At 45.8% G+C, this 27,723-nt stretch overlaps 1 protein-coding gene and 2 non-coding genes across 5 annotated transcripts; 1 reads left to right on the top strand and 2 right to left on the bottom strand.

Moving 5' to 3' along the window:
• Window positions 1-1,416: 1,416 nt before the first annotated feature.
• On the bottom strand, window positions 1,417-26,908 carry MDM4 (MDM4 regulator of p53). Of its 3 annotated transcripts, none has more exons than XM_074893965.1 (11): window positions 26,752-26,908; window positions 20,229-20,335; window positions 17,519-17,593; window positions 15,950-16,083; window positions 15,439-15,488; window positions 12,510-12,571; window positions 11,645-11,741; window positions 10,107-10,267; window positions 9,435-9,569; window positions 8,617-8,697; window positions 1,417-6,859 (listed from the first exon to the last, which is right to left on the bottom strand). In XM_074893965.1, exons 2-11 carry the CDS (start codon window positions 20,301-20,303, stop codon window positions 6,305-6,307), a joined length of 1,425 nt encoding a protein of 474 aa, XP_074750066.1. In that variant the 5' UTR covers window positions 20,304-20,335; window positions 26,752-26,908; the 3' UTR covers window positions 1,417-6,304. The 3 variants fall into 3 exon arrangements, with proteins under 3 accessions (XP_074750066.1, XP_074750067.1, XP_074750068.1); XM_074893966.1 differs by lacking the exon at window positions 26,752-26,908 and adding an exon at window positions 22,236-22,630; XM_074893967.1 differs by lacking the exon at window positions 26,752-26,908 and adding an exon at window positions 20,486-20,584.
• Window positions 26,909-27,253: 345 nt separating this feature from the next.
• On the top strand, window positions 27,254-27,326 carry TRNAK-UUU (transfer RNA lysine (anticodon UUU)). Its single transcript has one exon. It is a non-coding gene; the product is annotated as a tRNA-Lys (tRNA).
• Window positions 27,327-27,507: 181 nt separating this feature from the next.
• TRNAK-UUU (transfer RNA lysine (anticodon UUU)) lies at window positions 27,508-27,580 on the bottom strand. The gene has a single exon. It is a non-coding gene; the product is annotated as a tRNA-Lys (tRNA).
• Between the last annotated feature and the right edge of the window lie 143 nt (window positions 27,581-27,723).

The following is a 27,723-nucleotide window of genomic DNA, read 5'->3' as shown; positions in this document are numbered from 1 at the left end:
TATTTCTTCCCCACAGAAACGCATCGTGGTTGCACCTGCGAGGAAGATGAAACGCTGTTGTTTCCTGTACGAGTTGAACAGCCATCTCCTTTCAGCACGCGGCTGGCCAGCCTCTGCCGTTAAGTCCAATTCAGAGGTGAGCAACTCCACCCTGCTCCAATACCTCGTCTGTTAGAGGCAGGAGGATTCATTGTGCCTGCTGCTGGCCAGCAGCTGCTGTTCGCCCAGGGCGGGCAGGGCGAGGGTGGGGGATCTCTGGCACACAGGACAGAGGCTGATGCTCTGCTTTCTGCAGCTCCTGCGCTTTGGAGCATGTCGGGACAGGTCGGTTTTGTTGGCAGGGTGCAAGGAAAGGTTACACAGAGAGAGGACTGTGGGGGCAGAGCCAGAAACTTCCCTGCAGGCTTCAGACTGGCAGAGGTTAGCAGCGCGTCTAATTGCTGCTTTTATAGCAGGACAGAATGGAAATGGCTGCTGGGTGCAACCCAGCTGTCTGTGACCCTGGACACCAGCCCTACCTAAAGCTGCTCCTAAAAACAGGCAGGGAACAAGCAGGGGCAGGACCAGAAATACACCCAGCTCTGCCCTCTGCCAGTGGATATCCTCGTGTCAGGGGTGGGGGAACCAGCTCGGCTTCTGTTCAGATGCCACAGGTGGAGGGTTATTGTTTTCCTACAAAGCAATCAAGATGCTTTTCATTATGAAGCCACATCTCCTTGGTAAGCAACTAGGGATAAATCACTGCTGGGCATCTGTGGGGCCAGTTTACACCACGGAAGAGCAGAGCGTGCTCATCCATCTTCCTCACGACTACACGCAGCCTCCCGGTCTCCACCAGCACCGTCACCCAAGGGGCAAATGAGGAAAACCAACCCCCAACCCCAGGACTCATGTCCCTCGGCGCAACCTTTTTTGTGCCGGATGTAAAGGTCGGGTCTGCACAGCCTGGAGACAAGGAGATGAGAGCTGGGAGGAACCTGCCAGCATCCTGCTCCGTGCCAAGCGCGGCTGGCGGGTGCCCTCTAGTGAGCCGCCTCTCCGGGGAGCTCGGCCTGTCAGGGTGCATCACCAGGGCTGTGTCCGTCCCGCTGGCAACACAAACAGCATTAAAAACAGCTGGAGAAGGGCTAAGTAACCTCCTGGCACTACCACGAGCAAATGACGCGGTCGCTGCCCCTCCTGGGAACCTGGAGTGGCTACGGGACTGGGGAACCAGCTTAAAACCAACCCAGCAAGTACTTTTTCAAGCTGGAGGTGAAGCCTAAGCCCTTCCCCTGCTGCCATTCCTGCTGGTTTTTGCAAACACATACGTTCAACTACAGCCTCCCCTCCCAACTCAAGGCAGACGCATCTTGCGAGGGCTGGGAGGACCCTCCCTCCCTGGAAAGGTGGACGCACAGGAAGATCACAGGCTGCTTAACTGGTAAGAGGCCTTTACTTAGAAGTTTTTTTTTCCCCCGAAACGCAGTACAAATGAAAAAATAAACCTACGTTATCACAGAATGCGCTCAATTTAATTAAAGTCATTACGCGCAGGACACAAAAACAGGTCATCAATTTTGTGAGGCATGCCTTTTTTTAAATAGTGCAAACACACTGATGTTTAGCAAGCGCTCCCGCTCGTTACTGCAGGGACTGTGTGGGTGTGTATCGAGACATGGAGTTTTTCTAAACAAGAAAAATATATCTGAGAACAACGGGCTGCAGGGAAGGGTGCTGGGGAGATGGAGCAGGAAATCACTCTTTTCAGAACAGCAAGTCTTTATCTTTGTCAGAGGTACAACATGTTCCTGCCTTCTTCAAGTATCTCCTCAGAGCGATCCTCAGATGCCGTTATGTTTTCTAGGAGTTGGAGACTCTGAAGATAATCGCCCAGCTCAGCCGGCTGCACCTTCCTGAAGCACCTGCTCAGCGGGGCAGGCACGGGGCATCCCCACAGATGTGTGGGCAGCAAGTGCACATGACCAGGGTAAAAACAGCACAGAAAAACGGGGCTGCAACCACAACAGCTGCCTGTATTCTTCCGAGTAAGGTGCAGAGGGGTGCGGGGTGAGCCGAGGGGGTGCGGGGTGAGCCGAGGGGGTGTGTAACCCCGCCTGTGGCAGCTGAGTGTGCTGCTGGGCAGACACTACCCTGTAGCCACAAGCAGGGTCTCGCCTGTTTTTCAAAGGAGCAAGGAAAATTCCAGACGCTGTAGACAGATAACCGCAGGAGGATTTCCAGAGCACTGAAGTGGCTGGCTGAAGGTCACCTGTGCTTCTGGAGCTGTTCCAAACGCACAGTTTATCATCCCTGTATCATCTGTAGGTCTCATTCTTGCCCTTGATAGAACAGCCTCACAGTATCTCCTTTTCAAGGATCCTGGTGCTGCTTCCCGACGCCCAGGCCTCGAGGAGTTTTGCTCAGCTTACAAAGCCAGAATGGAGACCAGTGCTCTGGGTCTTCCTTCAATCACTGGCACCTTCCAAAGGGGTCAGCCTTCACTGAAGGCCTCTAGTGAGAGCGTTTTGTTTTTTCTTCCAGGACCAGAAGACGAAGCTAAGCAGAGGCAGAGCATGAGCAGGCAGAAGCAAGCTACCCCAACGGGTTTTGAGCCAGTTTCCACTCCACTTCCACTCCCGTTTGTCCAACACTCACTTTTTCTCTGCAAGGGCAGGTTCTCAGTAACAGATACAATCTATGCTGGACGCAGAAGGATGGAGCAGACCCTGGCAAGCTACATTATGGTTTCCACCACAGTCGTGCACCACAAGCAATAAGTAACACAGGCAGGAAGTTCATCGCAGTCTTTGTGGAAACACTCACTGTTCAGAAGAAATAAGCACTCTGGGGAGCTGCTCCAAAGGATCTTTGTAATTCATGCAGCGGCTCTGTTTAGGCTAAACTGGCCCGATAATACATCTCAGCAGAGGAGGGACGCTGAGATTTCTGAAGAGAGCTGAAGAAAAGGCTGACGTGCTGTGCGTCAGTAAACGAGTCACTGAGTAACTGAGAAGAGGCACTTAAACTGGAAAGACTTTGGGGAGCAAATGCAAGGTGTGCACCTCTGGCTGCCACTACAGACAGTTTACATACAGGTGCAGTTTCACACTGCAGAGCACTACAATGTGCTGAATGGATTATACAGTTGTGAGCCTCATGGTTCCCAGACTGTATTTAAATACCCACCAAAGTAAAATCTGCTGCTTCTGGGGATAACTGGTGCCAAAACTTCTGGCTGAAAAGCAGAGGGATCTAGTCAATGAAACCTGACCTACAGGTACACTTGTGCTGGTGTGACTTCAGCAGGTTCCTGAGGAACCACAACCAATGTCACTGAAGAAAAAAAAAAAACCAAACAGTGAAACATATAAACCTTTCTAGTCTGGGCACTGAAAGACAGCTGCGTTCAGTGCTTCTCCTAACAGACGTGCAGCAACGACTGCTAAAGATTACTGAGGACCTCTTCTCTCATATTGCACTTCGTAGTAAAACCACTGTAAGAGAAAAGAACTGTCATCCACTACGAGACACCGATGACGAGAACCAGAGTTCACACTATTTCAGGTAAATGCTCAGCTCCTCCAAAACAGGGGTTTCTGAATTAGGACTCCACATTAACTGCCATGTCTGTAGGAAAGGAAAGTAATAGCACTGCCTGGCCAATCTCTCATCTGCGCTGCGACCTAAGTATTGTAGTCGAGTGCTTTGAGCTAGTTCTTCAACCCATACCTCAAGTCTGCACTTCCTTAAAAGTGTCAGAAGAATGGTTATTGGCAAATTGCGTTCAGACTTAGATTTAAGTTAAAGCAGTATAACATTCTTCTGGCTTTCTCCTGCACTAAAACTCCCTCCCCCCCCGCCCCCCCAAGCCCAAGCCACAACTTGGGCAGTTACAGCTACACACAATGTGCTTGCGCTGCCATAGCTTATTCTGCTATAGGAAGGAAAATCAGCTGTTACATTGGGATATCTTATGTCCCCTAACTATTTCAGTTAAAAAGAATTAAGAACTTGACAAACGCATCTTGTAAACACCGTGGTTATACTGAACAAGAAGACACAAAGATCGTCACACTGCAAGTCATCTTGCAGATTTGCTTTTTATCACAAACTGCCACACTGACAACGAGTTTCATTTAATAACAGAAGCTGCATTCAGATCGCTGTAGGATTGTGGTAGGGATATTCAACCCCATTACTGGAACTTAAACTTTCCTGACTACTTTTTTTTTTTGTCATCAACACAAATTACACGCTTTTCAGTGTGGCCAGATCTCAACAATTCAGTAGAACTGCTTTTAGCAAAACATTTAGTTCTTAGGTGCAATCGGGGTGAGGGGGAATTCACAGTATTCAGAAGTGCCACAAAGTGCCACAACGCACCCTGCTGAGCCCGAGACCCTTAAAAGGAAAGAAACTACCTGAAAAGGGAAGAAACTACCTGGCAGGAACTCCCTTTGGTGATTCCAGGCAGTGACGCTGCTGATCTTAGCATGATTAAAGTGCATCACCAGCAACTTAACAGCCCTTTAGTTAAGGGAGCAATAAGTCAGCTTCTCCATGTGGATTGATTCCCATGGACTTACAGATAGTGCACTATCCTCCCGTTTTTAAAACACAACTGTAAATAACAGCCAACAACAATAGCCTAAATTACAGCCAACACAGAAATAATTGCAATACTATGCAAAAATATAAGGTGGATCTGCCTTTTGGCAGTGACAGGCAGCAACTGCATATAGCACCTATTCTGATATCTTTGCAGAAAAACAACAACTTTGACATCGCAGTTTGCTGGGACCTTCCACCATATGCCTGACCTGCTCGGGCTGGGCCAGCACAAGGAGTGTGGAAAACAAGGGGGAAACAGCCTAGAGAAGCACCAAGGTATGAGCACTCCCTTCTCTTTTTTTTTTTTTTTTCCCCCCCTTCAGGTGTACTTCCTAGATTAGAGGGAATTACAGAGAAGATGACAAAACAGGGTTTATTCTACACGCTGTACTGAATTCAAATGCCTGTATAGCTGAAAGGTGAAGGCGCTGCCGCTGCGTGCTGCGGGCCCTCCAAACCCTGGAGGGCAGGAAGGCTGAGGAAGATCTGAGCACACTCTAGGAACTCGGAAAAGGGTTAAGACGTTTTCCAACTGCCAGTTCTAGCTGAGTTTTAACAGCCAGTATAGCAACCATGCATAGCTCTGAAGGACAACATAAAAGCTGCAAACAGATTTGAAGCATTAAACCACAGGGAAAGAAAATCAGTGAAGAAAATGAAAAAAACTAACACCAAGCACAGCCCATAGACTAACCAGCTGCAACTGGTGTTTTACAGGACTTAATTTTTCCCCTCAAAGGCCCATATCCTGTCTTTAAAGCCACACTACACTCTGAAGTGAGCATCTTCTATCTAGGCTGGCCTCATGAGATGAGGCAGGTAGAAGTTGCAATGGTGCTGTAAGCACAGAGCTATGAGAACATCCCAAAACATGCACAGAGCTGTTATAATTTAATCCAGCTGGCACAGATACTGAGCTAAAGCTGGAGAGGCCTCAACAAAGCCATGCAAGATAACACAGAACAGTACTGAAATGGAAAAAAGAATCAACAGAAATGAAAAGATCCAATAACAAAGCGAAGTATAACACCCTATTCTTTTGCTGTTTGATATGTGACCTGAGATAGCTATGGATTAAAAGTTTGGAAGAACTTATTTCAAGTTTGGGAGCAAGAGGACCTTTACCTTATCTAACAAGCCTACATTAAACAAAAAAAAAAAATCAGAAACCAGGTTATTTACTTCTCACCGTCCTCAGGAGAACTGATCCTTGGAGAAATGGCTTATCTAAATTGCAGAGTCCTCTGTCTATCCTTCCCTCCCACCCTCCTTCCCACCCCTGTATATATATATCTCTCTCTATATATCTATCTCAGATGCAGACTCCCCCCTTAGAAGGCATTGCACAGGGTTTGACTTATTGGAGACCACCACTCCAACAGCCAAAATTATAACTCTTTCCAAAACTTCTTGTCTTCAAGGACCAGTTGTCAGAACAGTGAATCCTAGTGACACCACTGGGCTGAAAATAGAAGATTTAGACCATTTCAAAGCTGGGGCATTGATACCAATGTGCCAGTCACTCCCTGCTCCCTGTGGGCTTTAATTCGGATGGATATTGAAAATTTAATGCAGAAGATTCCTCCGTGTTCTTGGTCAGATTTGAATCTTGTTTCTCTTTGGTATTCACTGGCCGAGCTCTGAAGTTGGGGTGTGAGTGCAAGAAAACCTTTGTGCTATCTTTTGGTGGAGAAGGCCTAAACTGGCACAACTACCCCATAAAGATCCTGATCACCATCTCAATCTCCTTCCTGCACACTGGGCAAGGTGATCTCTTTTTCTTCAGCATTTTTGCACATTTGAAACAGGCCACAAGGTGAGCAGTCCTTCCATGGACAATATTCCCATCCCGTGGTCTGTGATGGCATAAGAAGCAAGGATTCAGTAATTTTTTTATACTCTCTAAAGACTGTATTTCTTCCTCCTTTTTATGCTCAGTGAAATGCAACAGGGACTCCTTGCTTTCACATTCTCGTGCCAAATCCAAAGACTCAATAGAGCTGCAGGGATCTACACGGGATTTGTTTTCTACCACGTACAGGTCTTTGGGTTGGCCAACTGGAGCAGAAATAGTCCTCCGGCAGTCCGGGACATCTATCCCTTCATCATCATTTTTGTTTTGCATAGCATCAATGTTGGACAGAGAAAGAGAATGAGCCAGTTTGGGACAATCTGAGTACCAGTCTTTCCGTAAGGCCCAGCAGCGGTAACAGTACCGTTTGCCTGGAGAGTTAAATTTCTTGCATTTGGTGCATTGCCAGCAGTCCTGAGGAATGATTGAGGCAGACAAAAACAGCAGCAAGTTAGCGTACAACTTGTTTCCTCTACATAGGAAAAGCAGCAAAGAAACTTCACCAAAAAAGGACATTTATTACCGAGTATAAGCTTGCGAACGCGTGACTGCTGGTTTGCTTATCAGCACCTCAGAAAACCTAAAGAGAATTTGACTACCCCTGTGTATTTTAGAGATGCAGATCTCTTAAGCATTAAAATCTGTCCTTCCTTCCTCCCAGCCTTCAGCACTCTGGAAGAATACAATGTTCTCAAGCTGTGCTTGAATTTTTATTGAATTTTCAGTATCTCACTCTAAATTCAAGGGTAGAGCTCCTGGAATCAGTCAGGAATATATCTCCCTGACTCACTAATCACTGAGCATCTGTTGGATCTGCACAACTAATAGCGACTTACTTGATTACCCCACACAGCAAGGGCAAGAGCTGCCCAAGCTCAGAGCTATGATTCAGCTGTCCAATGCCAGGGACATGCTAATTTGTCAAGGATGCACAGTCTAGAAAATTATACTAAAAAATGTTGGTGTCATCAGCTGCAAAGAGTATCACGATACACTTTCGGTGACTTACAACAAAACCTGAAAAGGCAGCCTGCAGGCCTGGGAGACAAAAAGGACAGATGAAAGAACACAAATTTCGTGTCCCTCAATATCCATCATGAGGGAATTCAGAAGAGGAATGGGGTAGTGGGGAGGGGTGACAACCCAGTAATTACTGCTTATTCTCCTTCCACCTTGTTTTTTCATTTAAACAGGGAAAAGAGCTGTCGTCTGTCCTCAGAGGCACTGCAAGGGCAAAGACATGACACCAGCAGGCACGTAGGCTCTCCTCCTGACAAAGGCCATACAAGCATCTCTGAAGCGGATTTTCTTCTCATCCCAGAGACCACCACAAAACAAGTGACAGCTTCAGAGCTGGCCTGGACACCCAGGACTCAGTGGAACCCTGATCCTGATACAGAAATGTCCACTAACAAGTGGGTTGGGTTTTTTTTTGAGTATGAACACTACGGTGATTACAAAGGGCCTACTTCAGATTTCCAAATCTCTGCCAAGGACTGTACTCCAGCTTTCCTTTCAGAGGACAATACTGAGTTAAAACATGCATGGATATTGTTAATACTAACTGCATATAGCATTAGACTGACCGTGCTGGAAACTGAGAGCCTAATCTTCATTCACTTCCTGGGTGTGTGAAGGGACAAGTTAAATCATGAGTAAAATGCCAGCGGCTGCCCATGCTGACACTACGTTACCCGGGCACAAAAGGGACGAACAATGTAGAAAGGAGCCTGATCTCCTAGTCAAAAACCCTTCCTAGCTAAAAAACCTATATAAATTCTCTGACATTGCCATAAAAAGTGGCCGAAATCAGGAGAGTTCCAGGACTGCCCTGTGGCTGGGAGAGACACTCGGTGTCTTTGGGCTGGGTGGGTCAGAGCATTCAAGGGCTGCCAGTGCTCATTGCCCATCCAGTCTAGAATTTAACAGAGCCCTGTCCAAAACAAACCAGACCAGGTCAGGCCAACTTCTCTACACTTCTACACTCCTTCACGTAGGTTACAAAAAAAAGCTTTTTTGGCTTGATTTTTTCACCTTTTTTGGCCTCTGAAACCCTTACAAGAATCAGCTTCTCCTACCAGAACCAGTAGTAGCTGTAGGATGAGGTTTTCCAACTACAGCTAGGATGCAGCACGCTCCAAGGAAGGAACGCTGACCTGAAGGATGCCTACCTCAGACGCAGCTTCTGTATCTGTGTCGTCACTTAAGCATTGAGAATCCTCAAAGTCATGCACACATGCATCCTCTGTTACCTGAAAAGAGTGGAAATGTTGTTAGAGGGGCACAATAATCTCTGGTTTTGATGTGCTTGGCATTGTGCACCAAAACTAAAATGACTATATAATTGCCATGATAATTAAGTCATTTCCACAAGTGCATGAAGAGCCATTTTATGTACTGTATCTATTCCAGGACGGTGACAACTGTTGCTGGGCTGGTTTACAGTTGTATTTGCCTGTGGTCAACTCATACCTCCCTCTGATGCACACGAGAATCATACAAACATAAACACATACACACCTGAGTGGTCCTACTAATTTCCATGGCAGAAATCATGAACTCAATCCTTTTAACACACATTTGATTAATTACCCGTGACCAATCTCACCACCACCTCCGCTAGCAGACTCCAACCAGCCTATCGTACACTGAATGCTAACAACATAAACTGAGATTTTCCTCTTCAAGTTTTTCATTTATGAGTCTTACAGATATTGGGTAGAAATACAGTAAAGTTGCTGCTAGAGTTTTAATTAGTTTAAAATTAATTTTGTGCCTTGAAAATACATGCATTTAAACCAAAACCCAAGGAGACTGACTACACAGGAAAGCTACCACCCCACGTACGGAATGGTGACAGCCTTTTCTAAACAGTTTAGACTCTGGATGGTTACAGATCTAACTCCTCCAAAATCAGCACAGCACCATGAGCTCAGTTAAAGCAGGCCAGCGGGTGGAACACGTGCACTGCAGCTGTTCAAAGAGGTACCTTCTTGTCACCTTCTTTCACTTCTTCGCAGTCAACCACTTCTACCTTGACTGCAGCGCTGCTTTGATCCGATGGACATTCGTTGAGGAACCACAAGTCATCAGTAGTATCTGAAACAACAGCAGTGTCTATGTCCTGTTGGAAAAGAAAGAGGAGAGACCACTTAGAGCTCAGGTTAGCAGCAGCAGTACCAGCACCACGGCCCTCGCCAGAGCGAGCACCTCTCCCCTTTTCCTCACTAACAGCCTGGGCAGCTTTTCCAGTCACCCCTGGGAGAGAAAGGGGCAGCTCACTATTCTCACAAGACACCCCTTTTCTCAAGCAGCACTCTGCTCGTTCCCCTCGCCAGCCGGCCACCACGCTACAGCCAGCTGTGCCGCGTTAACAGCGCTCAACCCAGAAGAGGGGCAACTCCTGAAATACAACCAATGCTCTGGAGTGCCGAAGGACCTCCAGCGGCTGAACACAGCCTTCAGAGAGCACCTAGTTTATTTAAGAACACTGAAGGTAACCAACCACCTGATGTGAAAGGCTGGGACAGGAACACACAAGGGAGAGGCTGAAAATCCTGGAGTGGGAAGGGGAAAGAAAGAACAAGAATATTTTATTTACTTGGAACCCAAAAGAGGAGAGGAAGAGAATACAGTGCACCTATTTAAAATGTCTACACACCTGGTTAGTCTGAATATCTGTTGATCCATTACTTCTGGACTTGTAATTGCTTCTGAGGTTGCCTAAAAACCACCATGGAAGACCAGCTACATCCCATTCCTCAAACACTAGGTCCAGCTTAGGCTTCTTGCTTTTAGAGAGGTTTTCTATTAAGTCTTTGTCTGTAAGAGCCAAGTAGAATCTAAGTCATGCCACACCTACATTATTTAAGAGACTAGCAGAGAAAAATTTGGCCCCATCTGATTTTAGAAATCTTTCTTGCTCCTTCTTACAGGCAGTTACTGCTCAGAGCTTTGGGGTTTGTACGAGTGTGCTGGGATGTCAGATCTGCCGCATGTCGGTACTCGTGGATCTACCCAAGGGAACCTGGCAAAACAGTCACTGCACAGCCATCAGAGGTCAGAGGAGCATCCCAGTGCCTCCGTAACAGTACACGTTCTCTTTAGCTTTACCTTAAGACTCAATACAGAAACACAAACACTTCTTTCAGAGCTCTAACCAAGTCAACACTGAGTGGGTTTCCTGAGTGACTTTAGATGCAGAAAGAACTGGTTTGAATTTAGTTCAAATTTCCAGTGATGGGAGCTCCTGAATTCCCAAACCAGGCTCAAAATAGGAAGCAGGAAGGTAAGAATCCATGCTCCGTAACCCCAAGCTTCAGCATCCTTTTTAGCCCGTGCAGTTTAGTCTATGATCCTGAACTCAGCTTCTGAATTTCAAGATAACCTTGAATCTCTCTCTCTCTCTGTCTTCAGTGCCAAGAGTTTCAAAGGCACAGACAAGGACTGTTTCTACCTCTTTTGTACATGCAGCCAGGAAAACATCTACCACTCTCATTTGATCTGGAAATACCCACACTTGCAAAGAAGATTTGGTTTTACAAATTAGGTTCCTTGATACGAGAACAACGTGAGAATAGAAAGTAGAAAAACAGGAAAATTGCTTCTGTAACATCAGAAATCCATATGAGTGAACCTGCGAGAAATCCCCAGACATTAAAACAAAGGAAATGTCTAAATATGAAGGAGCTGTACTACACTTAAGCTGGCTAGAAAAAAAATTCCATTGTTATTCAGTTCCCTGATTGGTTTGCAGGTAATGACTGCAGACAGCTCAGGCTGTGTTCTATGTAATCAGAGGAGAGAGTCCCTTGGGAAGATAAATAGATACAAGTATAATTTCAGCATTTAAAATACCCTTCAGCAAGGTCTGTACGATTTCTCATGGCATTGTTTAGTGATAGATGTGCTTTTGGGGCTTAACCTGCCATTTTATTCAAAGTGTTTGTTTATTTATGAGACCAAATATCCAAGCTAGAAAACACGTCTATCATAAAATACCTTTGGCGAACATTTGCAGTTCTCTCAATCTTTAGCATAAACTGATGATTTTTAAAGATTATATTCCACAACAGGTTTTTATTAGTCTCCCAACATCCTCCTCCAGCATTTTGCTGATGCAGAGCTCAACGTGTCACACTGGAGAAGGAGCGGAAGAGCCTGGACACATTGTGATACTGCAGAAGGGCTGGCACTCACCTTCGTAATTCTCACATTTTTGCTCTGAGGTAGACAAAGCAGAAACATTGCTTTCACCCTCCATGACGCCCGTGTCAGAACCTTCTTGCTGGCTAAACTGCATGAAGGAAGGAAAAAAGAGATGTTAGTCCATCAGAGCTTATAGGGACAAGGGGATGTAGCACTTCCATTCCGAGTCACCAGCTGCAGTACAAGACCAAGAAGTTATGAAGAGAAATAAAAGTTTCTGAACAAAACCTACACACTATTAATAACCCTTTAGGAAGGCTAATGCATCTGTAATCAGCACAAAAAAATATTACTTGCAACCTAGGAAAAATCTTAAGATTGGCAGAAGTCCAAAAATTGCCATCTTTAACGCAGTAACTGTGATTTTTGTGACTCTCTGGCCCCTAATGTGAACAAACGCCTCCCACATCGGACCACCCTTATCCCAAAATATACCTGGAAACAAGTTTGAATGTACAAAGATTTTTCCTAGGTTTCAGATTCTGCCTGAAAGCTTCTGAAAACAATCCTACTAAACACAAAACTTGTTCACACGTTTTAGAAAGCTTAATTATTTGGCAATTCCTACTCAGAGAGGGGATGGGAGAGAGGGGGGAAAGACATAAAATACAGAGCACACTGGAGGAACTGAGGACTAGAAGTGCTACACCCCAGAGAAACGCGCTCAGAGACTGGTACTCTGTTTTGAGGAGAACAGAGAAGGGTCACTCTGTCCCTGCTCTGTGGACTCCAAGAACTTTTCAGGAAGGTGAGGACCTGGCAGCCAAGCAGCACAAAGTTCTGGCAGTCCACCATGCACAGGTACAGAGAAGGGGCACTCTGTACAACAAAAGAAACCACCAGGCAGTGGGTTTACCTTCAGCTGGTCTTGGCTTGGCTTATCGACGCTCTGTTCCTTTGCGAGATTCTGTGCAGCATCTAGATGGCAGGTAAAACAAAAGAAAAAACCTTCCCTGGTAATAACCATTCTCACAACACAGAGGGTCTTCAGCAAGCAACCAACGAGCCAGGCTTGGCAGACCTCTAACTAACCCTTTAGAGAAACAGAGCCCTTTCTTCCTTAGTGAGCTGGCCATTTCCTAGAGGCACGACTCCAGTATTCCCTAGGCTTTGCTAGGTGAGTATGGAGGCATTAGCCTGTGGAATACAGAGTCTATGCCTCCTTGGAGATGAAGCTTGAAGAAACCTCACAGTATGTAAGAACCTTCTTCCCAATGTGAAAAATCGTTTGGGTTTTTTTTTTCCTACAGGCTGTCCTGGCATCACAAGCTCTAGGTCCTTTACACAAGAAGTCTGCATGGAGGCAGAGCATGGGGACTCTCACTTGAAGGCTGGATCAGATCCATGCCAAAGAAGGTGAACTGAGAAGAGTAAGATTTTTATAAATACCTGAGGACACCATCTCTTTCAGCTTAGGCTGAGACAGAAAAACCGCCTTCCTTAAAGGGTGTGGACATGAAGAACAATGACTAAAGAAGGGAAAATTCCATGAACAGCAAGCTCTTTCATGGGTAGCTGTGTACACCCATAGCACAATTTAATCCAGATGATTACACTGGCCCCAAGAGTTAATTAAAAGGCCAACCTAAATAGCAAGAACAATCAAATTAACAGAAATCTTTCTACATAATGGGAGAGCTGAACTTAGGAAGTCTACCCTTTAAACGGAATGAGTTGCTAGAGAACAAAAGATGCAAGGATGGCTCCTACTTGCTCCCCTTTCAATTTAGGGGAGAAATTCCCTGCGGAATGCCAGGCAGACATGAACAGTCCAATTCACACCATGAATCATGGCACTGATATGAAGACACTGAAAACTGCTGCTACAGGCAGAAAAGCAGACTACAAAGTGGTCCATAAAATGGACCAAAACACAGGATCACAAAATGACATGGCTCTATCCCACATTCTTTGCCCTCCATACGTTAGTTCAGCTTTCCCTTCTTCCCTCCCATCACCCTAAGGCTTCTGCAGCCACTGATTATTTAATACCTGAAGGAAAAGAGAAGCCAACTGGCTCATCCCTAATTGCTCTGGCTCTGCAGGGGCATTAGAAGAGGTGAAGACTTACCCTTTCTCACACTTTATAAATAATGAAAACTAGCCTTAAACACTGTGTGAAAAGACACTCCACTTAGCAGAAGGCTCCTTTTTTGAAGCCAACATATACTACACAAAATGTCCAAAAGCGAGGTATTCCTAAATACACCTCGTGTGAGTTACGCTTGGAGTGAAGGCTGGCCAAGGACACCATCTGATAAAGAGCAGTATGTAAGAGCTTAGTCTTCATTATCAAGATGTACTGCAGTCACTTGTCTTTCTACAAGTGTGCTTAAAAGAAGTGGCCGAGATAATCTGCAAAATGATGTGCTGATAAGCACTGATTTGGCTAATTAATACAAGCAGCTATTACAAAACACGAAACACAAGGACCTCTTTAAACCCTATGGCACTTCTACTGATTCCTATGCTGCGATGAAGGGCAAAAACGATACCTAGAGTCATCCTTCCTATGCATCTGTCAAAGGTCTGGTCTGCCAAGCTCGTTTCGTTTAGTAGTCACACGCATACACAAGCAGACACGCTGGTATAACTCAAGTGATCATCTCCCTAAAGGAACAGCATTTCCTTTGGCAGGTTTAAAAATAGTTACACCATGACTGGACCATACACGCACACCCAGCCACACGCACAGAGCCACATGCACACACCAAACAGAAGGGGACAGGCCAGCAGAGGAGAGTGTTTCGCTGGGATCCTTTGCTCTCCACATACACTGCCTACAGGGAAGAGGCCAGGACATCACCAGCGGGGGAAACAGCACTCACACAGTTATTCTGCAGGTAACGTGTTTAGAGGAGAGTCCACTTAGGAAGATGCTTCTACATAAAAAGAGAAAGGGGACCTCAGAGGCACCAATACATGGCTCAAAGCAGAGGACTAGGCAGTTTAGGGCCATGTTTTCTCAGTTTCTAAACTTGCACAAGCTTTTATGTATGTGTGCAAAACCAGACTAAGCCCTTATGGAGAACTAAGTCCATATTATCTGCTTCGAGACCCCCAGGAAGTACGGCACAAGACTCCACAACTCTCCTGGTGCAGGTCCCTCATGATTTGCACACTTGTAGCTTCATCAGTCTTTTTTCACATTAAGATTGCCAGCCGTACAATGGAAACTGGCTGCAAGGAAGCCATCAACTGAGATGAATTTAAGAATAAATTTTAGTTTATGACTGAAGGACTTTTGATGTAGATAGATTTGATTTCTCTTATGAGCTGGGAAAGTAACAGTGACCTTTAAAGGTTCAAGTGTTCGATTAAAGTCCAGACATCTTTGGCTTGCAGAACTGGGCTGGGTTTCCAGCACTCATATTCAATCTCAAGACTATGAAACGAGGTGAAAGCAAGAAGTCACAGCATGCTATGAAACTGAGAAAAGGCTGAGAAATCAATAATGATTTGGATGGGATACTTCAGCCATGTTGATTTGTACATCCACAGTATTCAGCTCTGTCAACGTGCTTCCAGACAATGTGTCTGTTGCTCCAAGGTTTGGCCACTGGTCACAGGCAGCCACGTTACTCAAACAGCTAACTGATTTCCTATCACAGCTACTGATGGTGGACACACAGGAAAGACACATACTCAAAGAGATTGTCTTGTCAAAGCCTTCATTAGCAGTTTGTTCCAACTTCAGAAACATTTCTCTTTTCTGAATATCATTACTTACCCAAGTTACATCAACACTACATTGAATATACTTGCCCATACTGTGACAAACCTACCTGCCATTGCAGCAGAAGTCAGGTTCCGTTTCAACATGTCATAGACTGGGCTGTGGGAAAGAAGGTGACAGTTAATACTCACAAAACCAAACAGCATTACCCTTTTAAACCAGGGACAGAAATTCCTTTTTTGATCCAGAGAGACACTGGGAAACTGCAGTGGGGTTTTTCTGCCACTCCTAAATGCTTGCTACAGAGAAGTCTAGCTCAGAACTTAACTGAAGGATGCAGTTTTTCACTTAGGTATGAGAACAAGGGCCTGAGAAGATGCAGGGAAAAAAGGAGAAAAAGATGTCACCTCAAGCAGCTCACTGCCTGGACCATTCAGAATCGGCTTTTCAGAACAAAGGAGCTCAACTCAAACTTGTCAAATGCATTACCAATAAGGCACCGAGCAGGGCACTTGGTATTCACGGAGGTTTATGTGACAGTGAACAGAAACAGTGACACTGGGAGTCTCCTGTCAGCAACCACTGTAATACAACATACATTAAAGGTGACTTTTTCCTACCTTGGGTCTTTTACAGAGAAGCTCTCCAGCCCCAGCAGTTCTCCCAGCTGATCGCCTCCACAATAGACCATGTGTTGCTGTCGTTTGTCATATAGCTGCCTCACCATTATATACTGTCCTAGGTAATGCATGACCTGTGGACACATACCATACCATCAGCCATGTCTGCAGCTGAAACCAAACCACCAAAGACCCTGGAAATTTGCTTTAGCTTATACTTGCCTCCTGCTACCCCATACAGTGCAAGTCAAACAGTACCTGCTTTTTATGCACATCCGCAACTCGTCGGTGCCTCCCAACCAAGGGGGAGTTACGCTTTGCCATACTGCTGTAAGGTTTGTAACTATTAACCCTCGACAAGAAGGAAAACTGAGTTGAAGATGGACAACAGCAGTCACTCTGCTACCCCACATTAAAACGAACCATGACGTGGGCGATAGCACTTTTATCTGGGCAGTTTCTCTCAGTGAGGGCTGCAGATGGAGCCTGCTGCTGTTCATTTGGAGTAAAGAGGAGAAGGAAATAGGTGTGGAGGAGGCAGAAGGTGACCACAGTTAAGAGAATAAGCCATTACTAAAGAATGACCACACTTACAGTGCTGTCCCTCAGGAAACAGTTTGCAAGATGCAAAAATAAGTGCATTAGTATCACAAAGAAGGGTGGGGAGGAAACATCCTCTGAGAGCTAGGGGACACTGCCAGCTACAGTGAGGAATCCACAATTACAAGAGGAGAAAGCAAAGCACATTAAGCACAACATAGGCAGGTTCCATCCCTCCACTGCCCACCAAAACGACCCTCCTGGATGACAGTGTCACCAAAAAGTTGCTATCAGTACTCCATTCACTGCAGAAAAACCTGACTTAACTGAGTTAAAATGTTAATCTATACAAGTAACTTGCATTTAATACTCAACTCTCCCCATTTAAACCATTCAATTTGTTTTTGCAAAAATTTTTAGAAGCTAAATAAGTTATTTAAATGCATAAGTGTTTAAAATAAGTCACAGGGCTCTGCAGGAATATTTGACACATTCATAATGAAAAACCACTGCATTTAATTTTTTGCAGACAGGATACTCTTGTAAATCACAGTCAGTGTCATTTTTTTAATCTTGTACACATATTGCATTTTAATCTTAAAATAAATGAATTCACAGGGTCTCTTAGGTTTAGCTGACAAGCCATTTCAAAGGAAATTTAAAAGAAAAATATCAACTGGAATCCAATTTTTAAGGCTTTCATGCACTAAGCAGAGAGCAAGACAACTGAACAGTACCTCCTACGCTCTCTCAGGAATGTGGCTATCCCATCTCTCCTTTCTCTAAAGAGGTTTCTGATTTTCCAGGATAAGTAATTTTCTTTAATATTTCACACTCATATTCCAATTCCTCCAGGAGCTCTCAAGACAATTTATGATCAATCAAATCACGGGTAAAGTATCCCTTTTGTGCAGATAGGGCTTCAAAGTACAGAAAAAGTAATAGCCAGTCCCATCCCTTCCCCACAAAGAGCCACCTCCCAGACAACCAGGGACAGGCACAATTTCAGTGCCTAGAAACTGAACCCACCTCCTTCAGCGTGAAGGTTTCACCTTGGGCGCCCGCAACCTGCAGAATCTTCAGAAGCGGCGGTTTGGGTCGCAGCTGAAACACAAAGCACAGGGTTTTGTTTGAACGCACGCCCGCCGATCACAGCTAACAAACCCAAGTTGCCCAAGTCAACCTGTGCAAGACTGCACACCAAGCACAGAGCTGACAACCCTGGTTGGAGATGGGAGTTCAGAGGTCGTGGGGAAACACCGCTTGCCTCAGGCTAACCTGCTGAGGGCTGGTATTCTTTTTTACAAGTAATCTGCATGGACAAATGTTTAAAAAGAAGTTAGAAGGATGGAAATCAGCACAGTCATTCTGACTCAAATACCAGACAAAAAAACCCAAGAATTTGGGCAGTCAGCTCTAAAGGCTTTAATCACTCACACTGTCCCATTAACTTTGATGTCATTCATCTGCTGAGGGAAGATTGGAAACTCAGTCCCAGGCAGCAACGGACCAGAAGTACTGAGTCATGTATTCAGGAGCAGTGATGGTGCAAATGGCCACTTCAAGAGCAGCACGCCTGAATCTTCTCAATTAGTGCAGTGAACAAATCAGGCCTGCTCTGTACAGACCTTAGGGAGCATCTATTTATCAGGATCCATGAATAGGCACATAATAATAAGATGGCATTAAACACAAGGTGTAGTTAATTAACACCAAGGATCAGAACCTGTATTTTCTGTGGATCTCAGTCATCAACGAAAATCTTTATTATATAAAATATAAAGCACCCTGGGAATGATGCAATTGCTCCACAACCCCTTTAGGTTTCACCCACACACCCAAGGAGCTTCGAGTAGCAGATGAGATAGATGATGCCATATAAAACAGCACCAAGTTTTAAATAGCTACTTCCCCCCTACGCTGCTACTTCATCTATTCCACGAGATTTTTAACAACTCCTAGGAGAGTGCCACCACATGATCTGATGCCTTGTGTTCCCTAAAAATGTCAGCAAGCCCTCACTCTTCTCTGAAAGCTCCACAATTGTGTACAGTATTGTAACGCACGTTTCCCACACTGAATCTCTTCCTCTGTTCTTGCCTATCAGATGCCAACACAGCGAGGTATTTCAGTCTGTCACAGGACAGAAAGTCCAGTCCTCAGCACACGATGTGCTCTGCTGTTTCCTCTGCACTTTGACAAGGTTTATCCTCTCAAGGCATGTAATCTGCACTAGCTAGTAAAGGCCTTCACCTACCAATGTTAGGTGGGTTCACCTGTGTCTCACACCCACCCCTCCTTTCTGCCTATATAAAAGCAATTGCAATCTCCATTGCCCTTCTCAAGAAGCAGAGCCTGGCTGCAGCCCTACATCTCCCCAAGAGACAGCTTGAGCTGCAGCACTGTTTTCCTGCACAAGGTAAGGAGAGCAGGTTTTGGTTGCTTGCCATCAATGTAGTTTGTCACTCAGCTACCAGACAGTATCTTGGTATTTGTTCCACTGTTTTCTAATATTGCAAAAAACCCACCTCTGAATGTGCCTGGTCTGCCTGTTTTCTCATTATTATGTTTGTTAAAAGCATTTTCAAGCTCAAACAGAACAGCTCGTGTCCAGCCCCGAGTCTCTTTCTCAAAACCAGCTTTTTCACTACGAAAAAGCTTAGCACAACTGAAATAAGTGCTTGTATCAGCACATGGTTTTTAATAAGATGAAATTATGTGTTTACATTCATTCATTTCTCTAATGACCACTCTCAAATGGATTTTGAAGTAACTTCTTATACAGCTCTCTCTGATTAAAGAAGTAACCTAGTCAGCGTGATTATTTTAAAATGGGCCCCTAGCTACCACAGTACAGCCAAAATGGAAGTGTTTATTCCACACTGCCTAGGACACTGAGTGTTGACAATATTTTGCGACTAATATCAGAGACTATTTACTTTTTTTTTTATGCAGAGTGAATCAAATAAATAAGCATATACATCAGTTCTGTACAGAACTTGGCTACATTTCAAAGCTTCTAAATTAAGCCTCGAACAGGAGGCTCGCTCAGCTTCCCATCAGCTTATTTCTACTCCTGCCCTGTCCCCTCATATTGTGGAGATGCTTTTTACAATGGATTGGCTCTGAAGGCTGGATGCCTGTCTTAAAAAAGTCAGAAAGGTTTCTTTAGACTAGATTTCTACTGTTATTGTTTGCAAATGTCTCTTCTGTGACTGGCTGTCAACATGGTATTGAGCCATACTCAAACCACACACACGCCACGCTGGCCTTGGCTGGCAGCTACAACTACCTTTTGTTCCAGGGACATTCTAGAAATAGTTGATAAGGGGAGAACCACACGTTCAATACTTACGTAAATTGACTCCGAAAAAGGCACGGGGATGCATTACTGACTAGACAAAGTTCAGCATACAAGCTTACAAAGCTTTGATACAACTGTCAGAGTCCAGCACCAGGAGGAATGCTGGATGTGGAAAACTTCTAGTGCAGGTCCAGTACAAAAATTTATATTATACAGTTTCTTGTGTGGCCAGTTTTAACTGCTTTTTCCCCTCCTCCCCCTTAAAATGTTGATAAACCATTGATCTGATAGTGAAAGCTAACACAACTCAGGATAAAAGCCCTACTCCATTAGGCTAAATTCTTCTTAAATGTACTCGGAGAGCTTTGATTTGATGGAAGAAATCACTCCTTTAGCGAGGAAAAAGCAGAGAAGGTAAGAGGGAGAGATAATTACCTGGTTAACTTGTCTGAGTGCAGTTCTGCAGGCGTTCTCAGCTGCTGGATGCTGGGCAGAGCTTGAAGATGTCATTGTGGCAGTGATTAGCTGTTTACAGCACAAACCTATAAATGAGAAGGTTTATGTACCAGTTAAGCTGAGAAACCTGATCTTGAGTTTAACCACTTCCACTTCTTAGAAGCTTCAGGAAACCAGCGTTTAAAATTAGCCCTGCATGAATATCTTAACTGACTGCTGTACAATGCTAATGTCACCTGCTCTGTCCAAACGGGTCTGCTTTGTCCTCCGCAAGCTGCATCCAGATGCCCAGTGCCTGACAAACAGCCGTGCGAGAACTGGGGCAGACCTGCTGTGGCACTGAGGATGCTTTGGCTCTGCCCATCTCTAAAGTGGCACAACATGGTGAGGAACTTGGGGACCTGCCAGCTCAAGGGAACTGCCAGTCTCCATCAGGCCACTGGCAAACTCTTAACATGGTGAAATCCTTGAGTCAGAGGTGGGGAAATAGAAGCTGAGTCACGATCAACCACAATGGAAATCTTCACAAGACCACAACCCCCTGACTGCCCAAAAGGAAGAGTAGTCAGTGCTGATGGCAATGATTAACACATTCCCCACCTTATCCAAGAGCTGAAAACCTGCCAAAGCTGCTGCAGCCTTCATCCCAAATGACTAGATGCAGGCTCTAAATTAACAGTTTTAACAGCATTATGGGGTAAGCAGGTGAAATGATCCTTTCCTGGAAAGGAACAAAAGGGGAAGTCCTGCAGCTATTTGAATTTGTCAAGCCCTATCAGTTTCAGTATCCACCCAAAGAGCACAGCTTCAGATGCAGAATAACCCGTAATGACTCATGTTCACAGCACAATTCAGTTTAATCTGCCCCACACAACAGGTTTGAAAACTTCTTTATATTTAAAGACAAAGGATGGTGTAAATTATCCTGCCACTGGAAAAAAAGTAATTTGAACCTGCTGGAGAAGGAACTTAAGTCCTGACCTTAGTCTCGGCACTAAAGTTCACACCAATATACCTGTAAAATCGTTGTGTGTGTCCCTGGACCTTGTTACAATAAAAATCCCCATTTCAGGGTGACTCTGGCTGCATTTCTGTAGGCAATACTGAAACAAGCCCAGCAACTGCCATTTTTGTAAACTTAAGGCTAGAACATGAGATGAAGTAAAAAGACTGGCTCCTGAATTTCCCTACACAGAGTCAAGTCTGGGAAAGTTTTTACTGGAATCTGGAAGTGTCAACTTTAACCCATGCAGTAGTTTAAATTCTATTTGAAAATGTGAAGCTAAAAAACTGTCAAAGCAGTATCTAAATTCTTTCACAGAATTTTCCAGATATAGTACATGAATTTGTTACTACTACATCAGTTATAAGGAATGTGAGTCAGTATGATTAGCCAGTATGATTATATTAAAAAGTGAACACTAGCAAAATAACCAGACTTATCCCTGAGGAATGTAACCAAACATTTCAGATGTAGACAAAACAGGCTGAACATCTATCTAGCAGGCAGCGCAGAAACCTCAGTAATGGCAAAAATCTGAGCTTTAGCACCAATTCAGGTTACTGACCACTGGTAACCATTCAACCCCTGTCCCTCCCCTGCCCCATCTAATAAAAGGGACTTAAAATTATTTTGTTAGAGGCTTCTGATAGTGCCTTACTTCAGAGAAATGTAATGCTGTAAGAACTATCAGGAATAAAATCATTCCCAAAGATCAAACATATCTCTAAATATTTAGGAAGGCTTGCTTAAGGCATATGAAATGTTCAAGTTTGGTAAACGACATTGATAGTGACCAGATCTAGGCAGTAACTCAAAATAAGTGACTTCTAACAGCTAAACCCAGTTCCACGTTATCAGAGTCTTAAAATTTAACTCAGGTTTCTACTTGATAATGCCAAGCACATTGCAACACGATCTGCCCACAGGATCCTTTACACTTCACAAGCAGAGCTGTACTTTGTACTAGCTGCACACAAACTTACCACCCTTGAACTTCACTGCTAAAGGAGTATCAGCAGGATGGGCCAGCTGCCACCTCGGTTTCCCAGAGAGTCCCTTTGCTCCTGCCAAGAAGAGTCTGGGGCTCCTTGTGCCCAAAAGCAGCTCCAGCAGCCCTAGGGGTGCTCAGTGAAGCCTCCCCAGGAGCTCTGCCACGCCTGGCTGGGCTCCCAGCCCTGCTGATGCTCTGAGTCGCTCTTTCAAAAACCGCTCCTGCCTCCAACTCATTTAGTCCGGAGAGGGAGTCACTAAGTACATCAGCTTGTGATAAGAGCTTGAGCTGATGTGAAAAACAGTCACAAAGGGAGAAAGCAGTGGATTTCCTCTCCACCCTGCATTCCTGGAAAGGGATTCTGCTAGCCCTGGGTTAAGAGAATCAACTAAAGGTCATTTCAACTGTTTCAGTTCTGGGTTTATTAGAGAAAGGCAGGCAAGTTAGTGCCTTGCCTCCCGTCTTTACAGATAAAGCGCACTTCTAGTAAATTTGATTCTTAGTAATCCCAACTTTCTTTAATTATAAATTAATCTTGGGATTACTGAATGCTACCTTCACAAGCATGCAAGCTCTAAAACATGTCCAGGCTGCAGATACCCACAAGATTTATGGAGGCAGCCACCAGCCATTGTCCTGCCAAGACAGAAAAATCTCACTTATGTTACCACCCTGTGTACAGAGGCTGGCCAGAAACCCAAACGGTGGAAATTCCTGGAGAACCGAGAAGCTTCTTGCTCAGTGTGAGCCCTATTCAACTTTCCCCTGCAACTATTTTCCCACCTATTTTATGCCAACTATTTTACCTCGCAACCCTGAAGTGTCTAAACTAATTTGCAGCCAACCAAACAAAGCACCAGCAAAGTTCCTGCTGTTCCCCTCTATACCTCTGGAGCTGTATATATAAGAAAATGACACTGGACCAGAGTAATGACTCGGAGGAAGCCATGAATCACAAGAGAGTCATGAACTAACCATTTTTTTCCACTTGAACACTTTATATGGTCATGCACACTACAGGAACAAGTCATCTGCATGTTTTGTGAGTAAAAGTTCCTTTTCTTAAGAAATTAAACCCCCCCTAGACCACAGCTTTTGATGCTTGCAAAAGGAAAGGCTTGAGACAAAAGATCTTAATGGATCCAGAAGAGAGTGCAAGCATACAGTGCACCGACTTTTGACAGCAGTGTCTGAAAAGCTGAAGCTAAACTTCCAAGTCAAGTTTACTTTTTGTTGTAAAGTCTCCTTTTAAGGAAAGAATACAGTTTCTAACTCCTATGCAAAGCAAAAACACAGCAGGGAGTGTAAACTAGACCTTGTTCGGTGTATCTGTGAGTGCAGCGGCTCACTTCAACGGTGGGTTAAGGTCTGACGTTTGAGTCTTGTCCTCAGCATCACCCTTTCTCATGCTTTCAACTAAAGCGAAATTTCTACTGAACACAAACTTGCAGTATCATGTAGAGAGCAGCCCTGGAAGGGAGGCTTTAAACAAGCACTAATCTGACAAATGATTTAGAACTCCTTAGATTTGTCCCTACCTGTGTAAGTCCCTGTGAATTTTCATGCCTGCAAGTCCTTCTGCCCACCTATCTCACCTGGCCTGGGACAGCACCACCATGCTCCTCCCTGTAAACCACACCTCACTACATCCTCAGCTCCATCGACGCTGCCACAGGGCTTCTACCTTTCTCTGGGCCGTACATTTCACCTGATCCCATCGCTGTTCCCAACAAGTCCGTACACGTCCTTCGAGAGCTGCGCAATTCCAGCCAAGGGAACATCAAAGCTGCTCTTCCACTGCCACCTCCCAAGCGCTGCCTCCTCACGATTTTACTCCAGGAGACCTTGCAAGTGTTGGCTGGTTATTTGGGGGCTTCTGGCTGGGAAGCGGCAGCAGGAGAGAAAACTGAGCTGTGAATTACATGATTTAACACATTTCACACTTTATAGACTGCTTGACTTCAATTTTTGCTGTCCTGTGCTCAGTTAAGTGCTCTAATTCATTGCTTTGATATTGACTTGGCATTCAATCAGGAAAAATATCCTCTGCTAGGAAAAGTATCCAGAGAAAAGCACAATTTCACTACGGAGAAGTCCTTTAATGCATTACTTACGGCAGCAAAAGGCAGGGCTACTATTTTTAACATTTAGCTGAAACACTGATTTTAAAGAGTTCCTTTTTGGCAGCTGCCCCGGAGTAAAATCCAGATCTTCTAATACAACAAACATTCGAATTCTGAATTTCACCTGGTATGAGTTTTGTCGCTAACACAATGCATCTGCCACAAGCTGTGTGCTGCTCCCCACAGGCCTGCCAGTAACGCACCAAAATTAGCCAACCTGAGAAAAACGTTAGCAGTTAACAAATACAAACGTTATGCAACACTTTTGATTGCAAAACATGTTAAATAGGAGGAAGAACAAAACCGATTGTTTCAATTAAAAAAGGCACACTGGCAAATCTCCCTAAATCAGCTGTTGCTGACAGGATTTGATGTCTGCAACGGGGCAGCACTTCCACCCCACTGCACATCCCCTTGCTTCTATTTACCTCTGTTTCAACAGACTAAATTGGGCTTTTCTTGGGGTCAGTTTTACCAACAGCAGATACTTCTTTAAGGGAATATCAAATCAGTATCACTATTTTAACACATTCAACCACGGAGCAAGAAGTCGTTAGATCATGAAAACAAGCTTCTTCACCAGATAAGGGCTGTGAAACACCCTGACCATGCTGACTGTTCCTGTCTCTTCAGTGTTGAGCCAAGTACTTTAGAATTTACGAGTCAGACTGAAGCTAATAATCACCTATTTTTTCACAGCGGCAAAAAATGAAAAAAGCTCTTATTTTAATCACAGCAGGACTAGCTGCGTGAAGTTTCACTTACGAGTCTGCGGATTGGTGAACATCTAGGTGCTTTTGCACAGCTGCTAAATAGACAGGCATTCACTCAAAGCCCTATTATTACACATCAAGGTCCACAGTGCACTTCTGAAGAAGCAGGCACTTGGGATGAGAGGTTTAACCCTTTTCAATCAGGATATTTTGCACGCAGTCTCCTAGCAATAGGTGTAACGCAGGGCGGTGCTTGGCCCCTGACCTACCTGGCAGAAACAGTGGACACCGCCCTGCTTGGAGCAGGGCCACCTACCCAGTAACCTGGAGCTGCTGGAGAGCGTTAAATGAACAGATCCCAGAGCAGAAACAAATCCAAGTTCTTAGAACAGCACCGGGTTCATATTTCAGTGGCCCTTTCAATCTCACTTGTTACATCTTCTCTTAAAGTTCATCATTTGCATCTATTAAACTCTGCTTCTGTCAAATTTAAGTCTCAGGTAGTTTTAAGTTTGTTTCAGCTCTTTCTAACCTCAGTGAGCATCACAGACTGAAATTCTGCGCTACCCCAGACAGCACGTGTCAAAACTGATCAGCCTAGAAACTAGGGATCATCTTTTAAAGTCCATCTGTTTAAAAAGTGTGAAACATTCATTACACAGCTGATCTTTAAGTTACTAATCCCTCCCTGAAAATACTTCCTTGTTGTTAATATTGTACTCAGCAGAGCAGCTACTTCCAACCGTTAAACTGCACAGCCTCGGGCACTGTTTCGCCTGGAAAAGCACGGCACCGTTTAAGGTTAAAATCATGGTGTAAAAGATGACACACAGCAACAAACAGTCCCTGTCAGCTCTCTGCTGTAGTCAGGCCCCTTCCACATTTCTCTGAAACTTTAAATGCTGCCAAAGTTATCAGTGCTGCAGAAAACTATCCGGTATGCAGAAGATTAGAAAGTAAAAAAGCATGCTCTGGGATGCAATAATGCCAAAACACTTGTTGCATCTCCTTTTATTACTGGAACAGATGGTACAAGCATCAGCTAACTGCAGACCATAAGCCGTCAGACAACAGTAGGATCCCCTTCAAAGTGTTCAGCAGGAAATATAATTAGAGTAACAGGTAAAATTTGGAAGCGTGTTTCTGAACGGCAGCGGCAGGGCTCTCGGAGCGTGACCTCACAGAGCCCTTGCTGTGATTCCAGCACAACTCAGGGTGCACAGCACCGCTGTAGTCAGCAGGATGATGCTACTGAAACACGATTTCTTCAGTCAAACGGGAAAGTTTGGATCTTGGTTTTGACGCTTTTTTTTTTTTTTTTTCTGCCCATGAAGATCATTTTCAAGCAGAAATGCTTTCAAGGTAAGACACAGTAACGCCCCTCCGCCCGTAAATGCCCACGCACAACCCCTCGGGGTCAGAAGCCAAGAGCGAAGCTCCCGCTGCCCCAGGCCCCTTCCCACAGCACCGCGGCGGTGAGGAGGTGGGGGGGGGGGGGCGGCAGCCTTCTGCCGGGCCCCCCCCGGGACCTCCGGATCCGCCTCGCACCTCGCTCTTGGCTCCTCAGCCGCCTTCACCCCGGCCCCCGCCGCCCTCCCCGCTTCCCCCGGCCCGGCCCGCTCGGTACCGGAGCGCTGCGCCCCCGCGCCCCGGCCTCCCGCGGCGGGCTCACCCTAGAGCTGCTCCATGGGCCCCAGGTCACCCTGCAGCCCGGGTGAGAGGGGGGAGGCCGGGGGACGAGCCCCCTACGCCCCCCGAGAGCTCCTCTCCACCATCTTAGCGGGGCTCCGGGCCGCCACTTCCCCTCGCAGGCAACATGGCTGCGGCCCCGCGCCATAGAGCGGCCCCCGGAAGCTGCCCCTAGAGAGGACGCGGAGCCCCGCGCGATGAGCGCGCCCGCCCCCTGGCGGTGGAGGACCGAGCGGTCAGACCCCGTCTGCCGCCTCCCCCCAGCACCGTGCAGCCCCCCCCCCCCTTTCCCCGGAACCGCTCCACGAGGTACCGAGCTGCGCCCCGCTCCTCCGGGCCCGCACCCGCCCTCCCGTGCCTCCCTCCGCCCGGCTGTGCCCCCCCGCGGCCCGGGGCGAGACCCCCCGTGGTCCCCCCGCAGCACGGTGCGAGCGCCGCCATTGCGCGCGCGGTGATAAGGGCGGCCCGGAGATGGTGTTTGTAGAGCCCGGATAGCTCAGTCGGTAGAGCATCAGACTTTTAATCTGAGGGTCCAGGGTTCAAGTCCCTGTTCGGGCGATAGTATTTTTTTTTCTCTTTCTACTTTTGTGTTTCTTAAAATCCTCCTACAGACGCGGCAGGAACGGCTCTTCCCACCGGGGGAATCCCGGCTGCGCCCCCGAGCAACCCTAGCAGGGAAATAAAATAGCAAAAAAAAAAACCACAATAGAGAATTGGACGGAAAAGGAAAAAACGTCATCGCCCGAACAGGGACTTGAACCCTGGACCCTCAGATTAAAAGTCTGATGCTCTACCGACTGAGCTATCCGGGCTCCGACAGCGCTGCCTGCCCTGCCTGCACATCACGCTACCCGCGCTCCGCGGGGCTGCCTGTCCCCTCCTGCGAGCCCCCTGTTTCCTGTCCCCCCCGCGGGCACTCGCCAGCCACCTGGCTAATGCCACGGCTACCGCACGG

The sequence above is a fragment of the Strix uralensis genome, chromosome 24 (assembly GCF_047716275.1).
Source record: "Strix uralensis isolate ZFMK-TIS-50842 chromosome 24, bStrUra1, whole genome shotgun sequence".
NCBI classification, from domain to species: domain Eukaryota; kingdom Metazoa; phylum Chordata; class Aves; order Strigiformes; family Strigidae; genus Strix; species Strix uralensis.
This window is presented reverse-complemented; position numbering and strand designations above follow the sequence as displayed.